Source organism: Corvus kubaryi, unplaced genomic scaffold, assembly GCF_017639235.1.
Source record: "Corvus kubaryi isolate FWS band 111438036 unplaced genomic scaffold, C.kubaryi_AGA036_p1.0 68, whole genome shotgun sequence".
Classification (NCBI taxonomy): Eukaryota; Metazoa; Chordata; class Aves; order Passeriformes; family Corvidae; genus Corvus; species Corvus kubaryi.
In genome coordinates, this window is record NW_024582056.1 from 21,320,061 (window position 1) to 21,335,212 (window position 15,152).

Consider the following 15,152-nt stretch of genomic DNA (forward strand, 5'->3'; position numbering starts at 1 on the left):
TCACTGCATGATGTACCATTGTCCTCTGGTCCTGAACACAGTTTATTTACAGGGAAACAAAAGCTTTTTGGATATGGCTGCTGCCCAGAGATTGCAAAATAGATTGAGCTGTCAGCCTCACACACTGGATGAAGATTAATGAGTTGTGCAGACAATAAATATGAAGCAATGACCATAAATATGCTAATAGGTATTATCCATATACACTATAATTGCTACAAAAATTAAAAAGTAGTGTAAAGGAAATAGGTCAGAGGGTGACAGATAGATAATCTTGGATGCTGAAGATCTTTGGTTCAGTCAGATTCTCTACAGGTTTATATCCTTCAATTAGACCCTTCAAAAGATTAATTGTTTAAAAGCTGTTTGAATAATCTCTTTTGAAACAGAGGTTTATGGGAAAATGTTTATGAAAAAGTGACTTCAATGAACATGTTATTGAAATAAAAAAGGTGACTACCAAAAGCAGAGATTAATGTCTCTGATCAGCTGCCCAGCTTCACTATGAGGTAAATATTTCTAAGTGGCACGCTAGTGGGGACTGCAAGGAAAACATACCAAAGAGACACAGCAGTTTATATGCACAGACACAAGTGATTAAGGTCCTTCCAAGCAAAATATAGAAGAGTTGCCTGCACATCTGATCGCATTGGTTTGTTTGATGTTTTCAGCTTAGCCTAATTTTCCTTCTTTTCTTTTTTTTTTTTCCTTTTTAATTTAAGAAGAGAAGAATGCCCACCACTCAAATTTTCAAACTACTTCCAACCAAGCCTCTGGCTTTCCAATTCCTTTCAAAGAGGATTTTTGACACCCAAGGGTTTCATTTGAAGTTGAAACTCAGAGAGTTAAACTGTCAGTTCTGTGTTTAAGTGCTTCAGCACCTAAGGCTACTGAAATTGTAGTGACACTGAAAACAAGGGCAGTCATACTCTTGGTATTCATAGCTTTGACTCTCTGTTCTCTCAGGCTTAGGAGTGCCACGGGATGTTTTCAGGTCAGCTCACACCACCCACCTCCTCTAAGATTTTTAGTTTCTGGTACAGGGAAACTAACTCACCCAGATATTCTCACAGGTACAATAAAAATTAGTTCGTTTTTTTTTCTTTCCATACTTTAACTAAAAGTTGCATCCATTTAGCTCTTAAATTATCACTGCTTGGATTTTGGCAAACAGTCCACAAAAACTTAAAACTACCTGACTGCTACTGTGCAGTCTCCTTGAAAACACAGCTGAGCTTTAACTACACTTGCCTAACATCTTGGAAGTTATCCTTTCTAACTACAAATGCCAGTAAAACAAAGCACACACACACACAAATATATATATATAAAAATATATATATGTAAAAGTAGAGAACCATTTAGGAAATGTCTCACACAAAGCTGTGGAGTGAAAGGAGAAGCACCTCTTTCTGGAAGAATTAACGGAGAGGGAGGACCCCTGGAAGCTGCAGGCTCAAGGACTGTGTCCTTGTTCCCAATCCCACTTCAGCAGTGACACTGAGTCTTTCTAAATTGGAGACCGTGATGTCAATGTCACACGTTGTCAGGGCACAGCAAGGCGCTGTCCCACCGAGGGAGCTGAGCACAGCAGATCCAGAGATGATAGAAAGATTGAACCAACAGTCCAAATCATTGGGCAAGTTGGTAGAGGCAAGTCCAAGGCTTCCCTTGAATCCTTCCAGTGGCTTCCCTTTCCTTATTACACTGAGTTTCTTCATCCTATTTTTATGAGACTTCTAGTAATTTCTTCTTTTCCTGCTTGTTTTCTGGTGTCTCTGCTGATCTGAATTGCCTTGAGGCACTTTTCTTGCAATAAAACTTTTATTATATCTAGTTTTAATTATTTTTAGTTAATTTTTTTAGTTATTTTTTGTGTGTATCCGTTATGTTTTGAGTTTTAGGACTGAGTAAAATGTCACCTCTTATAGAGTTTCTGCAGCTTGTAAAACCTTGATTTTCCATGGCTTTGTCAGACTTTACCATTATTTCCTAATGGGCTGTATGGAATATTAAATAAATTGTATTAACAAAGAACTGAAACATTTTACCATTTTTGAAGGAAGAATCTGTAGCAGTATGTACAAAGAAAGTGAAATTTCTGGGTTTTTTGTGACTTTGAAGAAGACCTCTAGCATTCATTGTCCTATTCTTACATAGAATTTATCTGCATTTAAGCCTCAACTTTAGATATTTTATAACACTAAGTAATTCAAAATGATAAATGAGGAACCTGAGAAATTATGGAGTTAAAGATACATAATAACTGACATTAGGATTAAAGAAAACTAGCATATATGAATTAGAGAAAAGTTGAATGAAAGAAAAGAGTTAAAAGATCAGTGCTGCTTAGGGGTACATGGGCCAGATATTCCACTGCTCAGATAAATAGCACATATAAGAAGAGAGGAACAGATTTCATATCCTTTGTTCTATAACCCACCCTGTACAAGACATAGATATTACACTATTGTGAAAATGCTATAGTTTTATTCTGTATATTTCCTCTTTGAAAGCCATTCCTGTGGTAGTGTGACCTAATCAAATATTCTTCTTTACCTTAGGCAGGTCCATGGATTTTTAATGAGCCTTATTTAAACTCCTGGCTAAGAAAAGCTGTGATAAAGGCATGTGTGCCATTTGCAAAGGCCTGTTCATTAAAGACAGAGGTTCTGCTTTAGTGGGACTTGTGTGAGGAAGAACAAAACATCTGTGTCAATCTGCTCATACTACACAAGGTCCTCTCACAGTTCCTTCCATATAGAAATTAATTCTGACCATCCATTGTTTGTTGGGTTCTGATTTCCAGCTCTGTGTTTTCAGGGGTAGTTGTACCACAGCTGAATTCTGGGTATGATAACCAGCCCATCTGAAGTCTCTGCATGCCACCACTTTACTGCATTTTTGGCTCTTGTCTTTACTCAGAGTTGTATGAATTCTTAAAACAAGGCAGTATCTTCTACAGGTGCAATTCAATAGGGTGCAATGGAAAAGAGTGAAGAAGCAAAGTTTTCAGCCACATCAGGTGCCACACATGCTCTCATGATTTTAGTATCATAAGGGGAAATTACTTGGTTTGCCTAAATTCCAACATGACAACAGCAATAAAAAAGCCTATTGACAAAGTTCAGTTTCGTTTCCTGGCTGAGGATAAGTTTCAGTTTCTATTCTTCCTTATCTTGGCAGCAGTTTCATTTCTTCACTGTCAGCTGGAAAGTGTATAAAAGGATGGATTGAGCATTCCCTGAGTGCTCCACTGGAATTCTCACCAGCAGACAGCACCATGTCTGACCAGAACGTCCGCAACGCTGGATTCACTCCTTCTGGGATCGCAGCAGGGTCCCTTGCTTCATCAATGATGTCCCACGAAGCGAGATCCTCTGGGGGAGGTGTGCCTTCTGGAGGCCCCACTTCTACTCTCCAGGGAATGGGTATGAGCAATTCTGTGTGTGTGTGTGTGTGTGGTTTTGTGGTTCAGTGCATAGGATCAGACAACTTATTCTCCTTGAAAATAAAGCTTGCCAAATAATCTCTTCTCTCCTACATACCTGTATTTCACTTAAGAAAAAAGATTCCTCTGTTTAACTGTGTGCTGTGAGTGGGATATTATTGAGGGTGTTTTCTGTGTATGTACAGACTATGCATGAATGAACATATACATACATGGTATTCATGAGATTTTGGACAGTGTTTATTTGAAGTTTGTGCTATCTCTCCATTCTGCCAGGAATCATCAATAATATGAAGAGTCAAGGTAGCAACAAGCAATGATGCACTTATACAAGGACGTGATCTGCGTACCTACATTTAATATAAATTACCAGATTTCCTTTGCTCTTTACTCACATTCATCCATACAGGGAGAACTAAAACCTTATGCAAACTCTGTAGAGGACAGAAATTAGTTGCAGTCCAAGAGGCGAATTCATGAAGGGAATGTATACACATCCTTGACAGCCCCTATCTAAGTACTAAAATGAGGCAGAGCTGCCTTTCACATGAGCTAACCCTGCAGATGTTTGCTGTTTTGCTGCTTGCATGGAGCAGTCCCTGACTGGATGAATCCCAGCAGCGTGGCACTTGTTTAACCCCAGATCCCGTGGGATCTGTGCACAAGTTATTCTCCCTGCCAGACCTGCCTGTGTGACCTGATTCAGCAGGCATCCTCTGAGCAGGCATGACTGCACAGAACAGAGTGCCCCATGCAATCACACTTTACCCAGCAGCACAGTAATTAGCTCTCTGACCTTGGATAGAGGCTCCAAAACCCTTTCTGGCTTCAGGGTCTCGGACCCGCATGTCCCATGTTTCAAGGGTATGCCAGCCAGCAGGCTGATTATAGGTGGGCATCTCTGACATATTGGCCTACCACTGGTCTACTACTTCCATAATCAGCAGGTAGAAATCTGAAGGATGGAGCTGAACATGACTTCTCCAGCCATAAAATGGGTGGTTGACCAGGTGAGCTGGCCAGGGCTCAGATTCAGGGCATCTCTTAATAGCAAAAAATGTGTTAAGCTTGACTGAGAGGAAATAAGTTGGATTTTTTTTTAAGATGTGATTTACATTGCTGCCAATATTATTCATAGAGTGAGACTCTCTAGACAGTGAGGGAATAAGTGACAGAAGGGTCATTCAGAGACATACTGCATGTGACTCCTGTGAGGCATTTTTTAATTTTTACTTTGTATGATTCGATCAGTGAGTTTAGGTTGCTAAATACAGTGTTTATTGAATATTCAGCAGGAAAGAGCTTAAGGGATAGTAGCAGCCGAGGGACAGAATATGAGAGAAAGTCGGGAGAGGAGGGGGACAGAGAGAGTGAAAAGAGGAGAGCTGCTCTCAGGCACCATGCTGCCTTAGCAGCAGAAATCCTGGTATGCAGGAGATGCCAGTGGCTCACTCTAGTCATATGTTAGACGGCTGCCTTCTGTTACAGATCACAGTGGTACAGCCGACCTCAGTACACTCATAACCAGTGGCAAACTCTTCAGTGGAGATGCCCTACAGAGAGCATGAAGCTGTCAGTTCTAAGACTTCTATCTGTCTGTGTGCTGAGAATTTTTATAAGAAACAGAAGCAAAATCTTGCAACCTCTGTGTTAACGATGGACTTTTATGAAAACCACCATTTTGGTGAAGAGAAGTCTGCATGACTCAAGGAAACCTTAGCCATGCCGACAGGAGATACTCCAAAAGGGCTTTTATCCATGTGGAAAATGCTAACTCTGTAACATTGCCAAGACAGGTGTGAGCTTTGGCTCCCTGCAGCAGGAGAGCTTGCCACACATTCTTTGCCTGATTGAGAGCTAAAAGGGCCTGATTTCATTTCCGCAGGTGCTCACTGAAATCTCTCCAAACACATCTTCTTAACCTTTTCATTCAGACTGTAACCCTTCCTCCCCCCAGAACAAACATGCTCGAAGGAGCGGCTGATTCTGCAGTGGGACATGAGTATTGTTCAGTATCACTTTACAGAAGATGTTATAACAAGCTCATCACCAAAATATTTGAGCATCCTCCAGGAATGCTTTAAGCATTATCAGTAACATTTGTCGTTACTAATGCTTTACTCCTCTCCCAGGAGAAGAAGAGTTTGCAATGGAGTGTTTTGCTCAGGGCTTATTTAGACTGAGTTGAAGATATACATATAAACTGGCCACTGGCTACCACAACTTGTGGTACTTGAATTTTACAGGTATCTATTACAGGCTTGTGTAAGGGAAAGTGAAGTGAATGGAACATGCTCCTCACCTGCAACAGAAAGTGCAACAGTTTCTAGTTTCTACAGAAGTTTGTTCCACAGTCTTCAGGCAGTTCCACAGAAAAGTGCAGTTTCAGCAGAGGCAAATAGTGCTGAAACAATTTTGGAGATCCAATTTTGCTTATCAAAAACAGTCTGTGCAAGAGCCATAGATGTTCTCTGTGTTCTGGGAGCATCCACAGCAGCACTGATAATATCCTTTCCCCAAGGTGGCAGCTAAAAAGCAGCATACTGACAGAACAAGTCAAGTAATCAGCAGTCACCTTGTCTTTTGATACATTTGCTAGCCTTGAATTTTTTTAAAACACAGTTTTAAATTAGTAGTTTTAAGTAGTTCGCAATTGACCTGGAAAGTTCCTTCCTTTTTTTGTCAGTAACGTCTCCTTTATAACTGTTCTAGGTGCCAAGGGCACGACCCATTCATCAGGTTTTACCAGCAGTGGGATCTCTGGTGGATCCAAGGCCTCCAGCATGATGTCCAAGGAGGCCACATCTTACGGAGGTGGAGTTCCCAGAGGTGGCACAACTTCCACTGTCCAGTCCATCTGTAAGTGAGAGTTCCCTTGATAAGATGAATTAACAAATGATTTCTGAACAGTCAACAATATTTCTGCTCATTTACTGTACATTTACCAGATGAAAGGATGCAAGTTACAGAAGTGGCTGCTTTGTCCTTGAAGCAATATTTCTACTGTTTGTTTCTTTAAACTTGGTGGGAAGAGGAAACTGGGGAATTATTGGAGATAACTATGCCACAGAATTGCAAAGGTATGAGTGGACAGCAGAGATGGAAATCTGAAGCACAGTGACAGAATAAAAAAGCCCAATGGACTTTCAGGTTATGCTTTCATCAGCACCACAGCAGAAGTTCAATAATTCTTTTTCAGTCACAAATTCAGGATCAAACCAAGAGCTCCACACTTGAACATATAAAGCAGGTGTAGTAGGAAAAAACAGTGAAGCGTGAGAATGGAGTTATCAGACTGACAGACAGGAATCATTAATCTACTTGTGGCCTTTTAGAACAGCTTAGCTTTCTTTCCTTTAAAGGAATTCATTTTGTCAAAACCAGAGGAATCTGCCTGCACTTACCAGCTCAAAGCAGAGAACAGAAATCTTCCCCATCACTCTGCCAGGTTAATGCAACCCACACCTAGATAAAACAAACCAAATTATGAGAGAGCCTAGTCTATACCTGAATGCATCAGTAAGGATGCTAATTATGTTAGTAGGATCCTGTGGGGTTAGGAAGAGAATTGGAGACAGGATTGAAGTCCTTTATTGCAAAAAGTGTCCTTCAAATAATGACACAGACCTTTGATTTCTGACCTGAGAACGTTTGTAGCCAATGCTTGTACAGTCTACATGTTTTCCTGCGCAGCAACTTTGCTTTATATTGTCCTCACAATTGTGTCTCTGTATTTGTCCTTAGCCATGGGTGGAAAGGGAGGAAGACGCTGAACAGAAGAAAAACATCAGCCCAGAAGTAAGCTCTGCAAGCAGTTCAGCCTTCACCATCAGCTTTGACAACTTCTCCCATTCACTGATCTCCCTGTTATGAAAGGCAATCCCCATGCACAAATAAAGTTTCTGTTAAAATGATGGATTCTCACATTAAATTAATGGGGACAGAGATGAGGGGCAATTCTTTTCTTGATTAAATTTTCTCTGAAACACATACAAACACAAGCCAATTGAAGCTAAGGCTTCAAGGCTCTCTTAGGAAAACCCTGGGTTTAGCAACACTGTGCTCTTCAATTGCAATTAGCTTGCTTTGTTTATTTTACAAAAAGTAAGTACAGTGCAAAAGTCACCCTGCTGTGAGAGAGAATCATAGAAACACTCAGCAAGGGGCGTCCAGCAGTTCCTTCTAGATGTACTTCTAATAGGCTATCAAATTAAATTCTACTTAATAAAGGAGACACATAAGCAAGTGAAAACAGGTCCCAGGACTGATTTTTGTATGCCTCTAGAGTTTCTAAGGTGCCTTTCACTATAATTTCTAGTCCCTGTTTGCTTGCAGCGAGCTGTCAGCTTTGTCCCAATCAGAGTGAAACTACCCCTGTAAATTTATGATATGTGAGAATAGATAAGGAAGAGAGCCCATTTTCTCTGATACTGGTCTCATTGTTGGTACTTTTTGCTGTTCCCCACACCTGACTCCTTTCCTTCATGTGTGCTCATACAATGATGTTTCCCCAAATACACATAACATTGTGCATTCCCTATGCAAATTCCCACATACATACTACCGCACACTTTCATCTCCCTTCTGTCTTTCTGGCTCCTCATTCTCCCTACCCTATCACCTCCCTCCTTCTGTATTTCTAACAAAACCACACAGCACAGCTTCATCTTCCCTTTCCCCACTCCAAGACGGAGGGAGAAAATCTCACACCTTCAGGCCAGAAGTTAAGAGGTGCTGGATTTGAGGAGCTGCAGTCAGCGATTTTCTCCAATGACTCCTGTCACCCTGGTTGAGCATTCCCATCTCAGCTGCATTTCTCCACAGCTGGGAAATGTGTTTGCCCCCATGCACCTTATGCTGTCAGATATGGTCTTCTCCCTGCTGCCTAGGCACCTTCCAGAACGCACATGAGAAGTCAGTGGTTGCCTCCAGTTGCAGCAAAGTTAAATTGAATTATATGATGAGTGGCGAAATGGAGGAGAGACTAACGAAGAGAAGAAATGTATCTTCACTTGCTGTGCTATCCAAAGCATTAAAAGGCAATTGAAAAACAAGGGCTTCATTTCATAGGCTAGAGCTGATGTCCTAGCAAGGAGCTATCTTGGGCAAATGCTTAAAGGTAACCAGGACTTGAATTCATAATATCATAGAAAGCTTTAATTTCAAAGAGACCTTGGTGTGAGGAGAATGAGGGAAGTTCTCTAATCTAAACTTCTGCTAAAGAAGGGTTAGCCTTAATGTTGTACTTGTTTGCTTAGGACTTTGTCCAGTCAGATTTTGGAAATCTTCCAGGAGGAACCATCCTACACTTTCCTTCCTAGGCCTAATGCAGAAGCCTGGGACTACTAAAATATGGCTGTGATACCAACAGATCTTTACTCCCCTCTATGCTCTTAGCACTGGCATGAGTTGAAGCCAGAAGGTCTGCCCTGGCTTTTTCCCATTCAGAAGGTATTCCCCATGTGCAAATGCCAAGTTATGGTCCCAGAGAACAGCAAGGGCCTTGATCCCCACAAGCTGACATTCAAGCACCTGCTCAGCACTGATGATTATAGATGAGTCATAAGAATGAAACCAATGCAAGAATGACAAGAAATAGTAGAAAAAGTCAAGTACATACATAACTCATCAGACAAACAGTTTTGTAAACTGAAGCTGTATTATCTGAGAAACACTGTGTGACCATTTCATGGCAATTAAAGACCTTGTTTCTTATTCTTATTCCAAGGGGGGAGATTCAGAAGTGGGTTGCAACTTCAATGTTGTCATTACTTCACCTCAGGTATATTTGTCTTATTAAAAAATGACTCACATTAATGGGAGCTGACAAAAGGTACTTAGGCCTAAAAGAAGGAAACCAAAGCAAGGATCCTTAATCCCTTATCGTTTCTCTTTTCAGCTTTTATGTAATTCTGGTGTTGAAAGTTTGAATTATTTTCCCATCTTTAGATCTTGTGTTGAGAACTAGCCTAGATATTTTTGCCAAAGCAGGGGGAATTCTCAACTGCATTTGAAATCCCTTCACTGAGTCAGCTCTAACAGATCTACAGGAGAACCATGGTACAAGCATCCCCCTGGAACCCTCCTCACACACTGCTTCAGCAAACTCATATGCACAGAACTACAAATGAACTATTTACATATTTAACAGAATATAACTGGAAAGGTCAAATAACAACAAATATGGCAATTTGAATCCTTCACATCTCTCAATCAATCTTTGCACAACAAATAGATGGAAAAGGAGAGAAAGGAAAAGAGGCAGCAGCGTGTGATTACCAGCGCAATAGCACTGGAGCAAGACACTGCAGAGAGCACATAGCTCTCTGCACAGAAATCAATTTCTCCCATGGGATGGGATCAATAGTTGTCTGACAGGACACTATGCAGGCAATTTAATAGCATTTTATCTAAATGAATCTATTCCTCCCCCCAACTGGCCTCACAGTTCATAAGAAGTCTCTCTTTGTAAAACAGATTTATTTATTTTTTATAATACAACAGGAAAGTATTTATCATTCTGGAGACACGGCCATTGTCTATTAAAAATCATTTATCCCTATTAGTTACTCATTACCTACAACTCTTTCCCAACATCTCTATTCTAATTAGCTAACTTGTGGACACACCCCATAAAGATTACTTTCAGTTACACTGGAAAAATTTTTCTTACACCCAAAACATTCTAAATTATAGATCAGCCTTTCAGGAAAAATAAGCCCACACAGCAGGCAAACTCAGTTAACTCAAAGGAGTATTGGTATCTGAAATGACATTTTTATGCAACAAAAATGCTTATTTTTTGAGAAATTATTTATACACAGAAATTGGTTGTCCAGTGTATCTATTTTAATAGTACTTAATAAATAATAAATAATAAAGTCAATCTGATCTTATTAGTAGATATCTGTGTGAAGTAAATTATAATGAATGAGAAACCTTAATAAGCATAATTCCAAGGATGGATCTTTGGCACTCTGGGAGTTTGGTATTGTGCCCCAAAGGCTCTTGTAAATCCAGCTGCAGTTCTTGTTCATCATTTAGAAGATTAGGGGCTGATAAGCGACAGTCAAGCCTTATTAGAACAGGCTAAGGCAACAGGAAACATTAATTGGGTAATTTAATGCACAAGGAGACATTAAATGCCTGCATTGTGGTTCAGATGCTGTTTCCTCTATTGATTTGTTCACATCTTGTTCTATGAAATTCTCACAAATTCTTGGTGGACAGGGTGTAAGACAAAGCCTAAGTTTAAAAATACCAGAATACTTTTGTTATTTGCTAGGGCTTCCCTTTACTCCTTGTGTCAATAAGGGACCCATCAGTAGCCCTGCTCTTGCAAGCAAAAGAAAGAAGACTACTCCCTTGTCCAAGGGCTCTTCCACCAAAGGAGGGGAGAGATCCAAGGTCTAGCAGCTATCTGCAATGAAATGCTGTCTCACCATCTCACTTGTGTTGTGGTTTCTTCACAGTGTGTGCATACAGCAGGAGCGCTGCAAATCTGGGAGGAAGCTCAGAATCTTTTCCTCTAGAAATCTGGGAGCACTTAACAAAACTCTCTTCTCTTGCACTGTTCTGGAGGAGATGTAGAAACAGGTGCTGGACTGATCTTCCTCTGGAAGTAAGGAAGATGAGAGGAAGGTCCTGACGTAACTGTTTCTTCTCTGTCTAATGCCAGAATTAATCCACTTACGTGGGTGGATATGCTCTGTTCCCTCAGTGGTGGACATTGGTGTCTGGAACACCGAAGTCTCTCAATTAAATTCCTTATTTGAGTCCCATGTTAAGACTTTCTTCCTGAGACATCTTTCCCACAGCTGAACAGAAGTGAAAAGATGTACTCTTACAGTGGAAGATGTTCAACATGAGAAGGGGACAGCCTTTCCTTTACCTCACTGACCTGGGCACTCTTTGTCTCTCATTTTCTAGCACTGCAGCTTGGGAGATCAGGGGTGATAATTCATGGACACTTTATTTTAATAATTTACTTTTGCAGCAATTTAAATATTAAAATGCATTTTGAAGACATGCAAGCCTCATTAATTTCAAATAAACATTGTACATTATGCTCTGTTTAACAGCATTCTATCCCACTTTTTGTAGCTGGTCTCTCCCACCCAGCAGCCTGGCAATGTTCCTGCTGCCAGCAAATTTCCCTGTGTCCATGGCATGGGCACATTCCTCATTTCCTGCTGCAACAAAACTCACTGTGGGCACAGCACCTCTTCAAGCTTCCTCAGGACTGTCACATTTGAAATTGGTGTCTACTTCACATCTTCCCCTGTTTTAAAGAAGGAAACAGCCTCTCTGACTTTATTTACCATCCCTAAAGTCATAGAAGCCTTGGTAGAAGAGGCAGGGTCCACTTACAGCCCAACATATCCTCTCCAGCACGGCATTAATCGGTGCTCTGGCTGTGCTCCTTGCATCTCTGTGAGGATTTACCCAAACACAGTGATCTAAGACTCACCACTGGACCAGAAACCTGGAACACACTCCTTTCAAACCAGCAACTGGGTACCCAGTGTCTGGGTTAACAGGGTAGTCCCTTTCCTCTTCAGGAGAGGAAGACATCCCCCAGTACTATTTCTGTGGGCTCATTCCACTCAAGTTTTTAGTGTTGCAACTGTTGAGAAAACCAATAAAATTGTGCAGGCTGCCCACAATGATCTATTTCCTGAGAACCTCACACATTAAAGGACACAATTAATAATCCCCTTTAAATACACAATAATTTTAAAAATCATCCTTATTACTATAGTAATTAACATTAAATCAATCCCCATTCTTCTCTGTATCTCTTTGGGGTAAAAGTGAGCATTGAAATATAACCTGGTTTAGTGCTTATCTAATATAAGTAATATTTTATCTAAGCTATCTTCTTTTTACCCACTGTTCAGTGGTTGGGTTTTGTTGTTTGTGGTAGTTTTTTAAAGAATACCCGGATGTGAAAATAAATAAATAGATAAATTTTCCTCAATGTAATAAAATTTCTTAGACAATATTGTTGCTAAAGAAAAAGTATATGCTACAAAAACAGTTCTTAAAATTCAGATGTTGCTTTTTGCAGTCTTTTGCTGTTGGAATTTCCACCCAGCCAAGATTTTTACTGCCCAGTTTTAAGCTACCTCTGCAATTTATGTTTATACATAAACAGCTCTGATTTTAATTGCTATCAACTTCTTATACTTGATAGATGGTCTTAAACATTTTTTGCCTCCAGAGACTGCTTACTTTGCCAAGTATTGACACACTTTCAAGATTTATACTTCTCTAAGGAACAAAGTTTACAATAAAATGTAATGTATTCCGTGGCTGTGAATGGTAATGTTGCTAAACAGTCCAAAGATATTTCACAACTGGTAGTTATTTTCCTCTCCCATCCAGCCCTGCCCTCCTTTAGTACTACTATAGATGTAGGTTTTTTAAAGAAAACTGAGATCCCTAATTTGCCTAATTTAACGTTTCAGAGATCCAATATGACTTAATTTAGGTTTCCTTCCATTAGAGCCATTATTGGACTAATGATTACACTTTCATTTTTCCCAATAATTATTTTAAGAGGCTAACTCATGTGGAAGGGATTAATTCACTTCTGGGATTGGAATAATCCCTTTCAGAGCTCAAATATCATACTGCAACCAGAAAAGGGAGTGATTACAGAACTGTAAACTATAATGTCAAAATACAAGTAGTTACTAATTACTGGACAGACAAAACTCAGTAGATGATTGAAGTGACATCTAGATTTAAATATTTGGGTTGGATCCAGTTTCCTGGTAGCAATCATGGGTCACAATGCCCAGAGAAATCCCAGAGGACAAGGAAGAGTTCTTAGAAATAATACATCAATTTGTACCATCTCCATGAAACTGCTGCGGCATTGCAGCAGAAGTAGCATCATCAAGCTCTAGCAGTAGCTCTTCTAAAATCAGCTGAAAAGATCACCGAAACAATTCACAGATGTTACTTTAGTGACAAAGTGCAGCTCTCAGCCTTCTAAGAGTACACTTTCAAGAGAGAAGATTTTATTTCCTTGTTTTATTTTTTTCCAGCCATTTGATCTCTTTAACACAGCCTTTTATATTAATCCGTTTTGTAAGTAGGTAACTTAATGTCACACAGCTCCTTTGCACAGGCAAAAGAAAGATGTCTCAAAGGTGAGCAAATATCCCAGCCATAAAAGGAAACAACTTCCAAGGGTTGCACCACCCCTCTTCCTCACTGACCAGGGAATGGAAAGGATGCAGTCCAAGAGGGTCTCTAATTTCCCTGGGATAAGTGATGTAGCAGCCTGTACAAGAGTAATTTGTTGTGAAGTTTTGAATTTAAACATCCCAGCTCTCAGTGAGACTACAATTCCACATTATTTGGCTTTTGTGCTAAAGATGAAGGAGACATTCCCTACAATTTCTGTAAGAGATACTAAAATTTCTAGGAATAGTTTATTTTGTCAAACTGACAATTTCTATAATTACTAATTTCCTTGCCGTGGACCTTCTCCCCCTCCCCTTCTACCCATCTTACAGGGATTTTTATAGACCAAAGAATAGTTTAAACCACAGAAGAATAAAAACTGAGGAAAGCAGAACAGAAGTTTAAAGAGACAGAAACTAGCAGTTGCTTGAAACTGTTAATAACCAGATACGGAAACAATGAATGATAATGATCAGAAAACAGAAGAGACCAAAAAGGAAAATACTTTTTAAGATTTCAACCCTGTAGAAGAAAACAATAGAAACAGAGACCAAACTTAGGATACGGTTCAAAAAGCGTGTAAGTGCTAATTTATGCACTTATAATCTTCCTTAAGCATTTATAGAAGTTAATTTTTACTTTGGCACAGTAGTTTGTGTTTCAAAGACTTTTTTGCAAAGCCATTAGTGAATTTTCAACAAAAATTTTATTAGGGTGTAAATTAACTCTAGAAACCTGATATTGCAAAATATCAAACCAATAATCCTTCTGTAGTGCATTTTATTTACGCTTTTTAGTGCAAGGATATAAATATGAGGGTAATTTTGTACCAGTCCAAGAGAGGACTTAGGAAAGAGAGATAATTCATTTCTGATTATTCATGTTCATTTTATCTTTAGCATAAACAGATTATGAAAATAATCTTTTCCACAGTTGATGCTTTTTTGATGAATTTTAAATAATATGTGGAATATTCTTAAGCAGAAAGATACTGAAAATATAAATTTATTATTAGTTTTACTCCTCTTGGCTCCTGTGCTTAAAAAAGGTATACACACAAAGAGGTTAATGGCACTGTGATTTTCAGATAATCTGTTTTTAAACTACTGACTTGGAAACTGTGAGATTAATAGCACTGGGAACATCTAAAGGTAATAGGATTACAATTTAATATTAACTAAGTGTTTCTTGAGGGTTTGCTGTAGCAGTGCCTCATCTCTGGGATCCACTACAGTAATTAGTCTGTAGTGGCATACAGTGGTGATACATGATAACTGCAGCTTTTCCTGCCACAGATAGGATTTTCCATTCACTAGCAGATAGTTTTTCTTTGCAGTATCATCATAAACACTCACGGAGAAATCTTGTAATTCTTTTTGCCCTAAGTTGATGCTGATTAGGGAGAGACCAGTTCTCAAAAAGTCATACCTGAAGCTGTGTGTGCCCCAGTCACAGCTGACCAGGGCAGTGAAGGGAGGGTTTGGGAGGCTTTCCTCCTGTTGCT

General features: G+C 39.6%; 1 protein-coding gene across 1 annotated transcript; it reads left to right on the plus strand.

Moving 5' to 3' along the window:
* Positions 1 to 3,207: 3,207 nt before the first annotated feature.
* Positions 3,208 to 7,365, plus strand: LOC121674484 (interferon alpha-inducible protein 6-like). Its single transcript, XM_042048875.1, has 3 exons — positions 3,208 to 3,431; positions 6,164 to 6,310; positions 7,196 to 7,365. Exons 1-3 carry the CDS (start codon positions 3,284 to 3,286, stop codon positions 7,222 to 7,224), a joined length of 324 nt encoding a protein of 107 aa, XP_041904809.1. The 5' UTR covers positions 3,208 to 3,283; the 3' UTR covers positions 7,225 to 7,365.
* Positions 7,366 to 15,152: the final 7,787 nt, after the last annotated feature.

Coding starts and splice junctions, on each gene's coding strand:
- LOC121674484 (XM_042048875.1), top strand. CDS start 3,284: ATGTCTGACCAGAACGTCCGCAACGCTGGATTCACTCCTTCTGGGATC. Junction 3,432..6,163: donor TTCTACTCTCCAGGGAATGG/GTATGAGCAATT, acceptor TAACTGTTCTAG/GTGCCAAGGGCACGACCCAT. Junction 6,311..7,195: donor TTCCACTGTCCAGTCCATCT/GTAAGTGAGAGT, acceptor ATTTGTCCTTAG/CCATGGGTGGAAAGGGAGGA.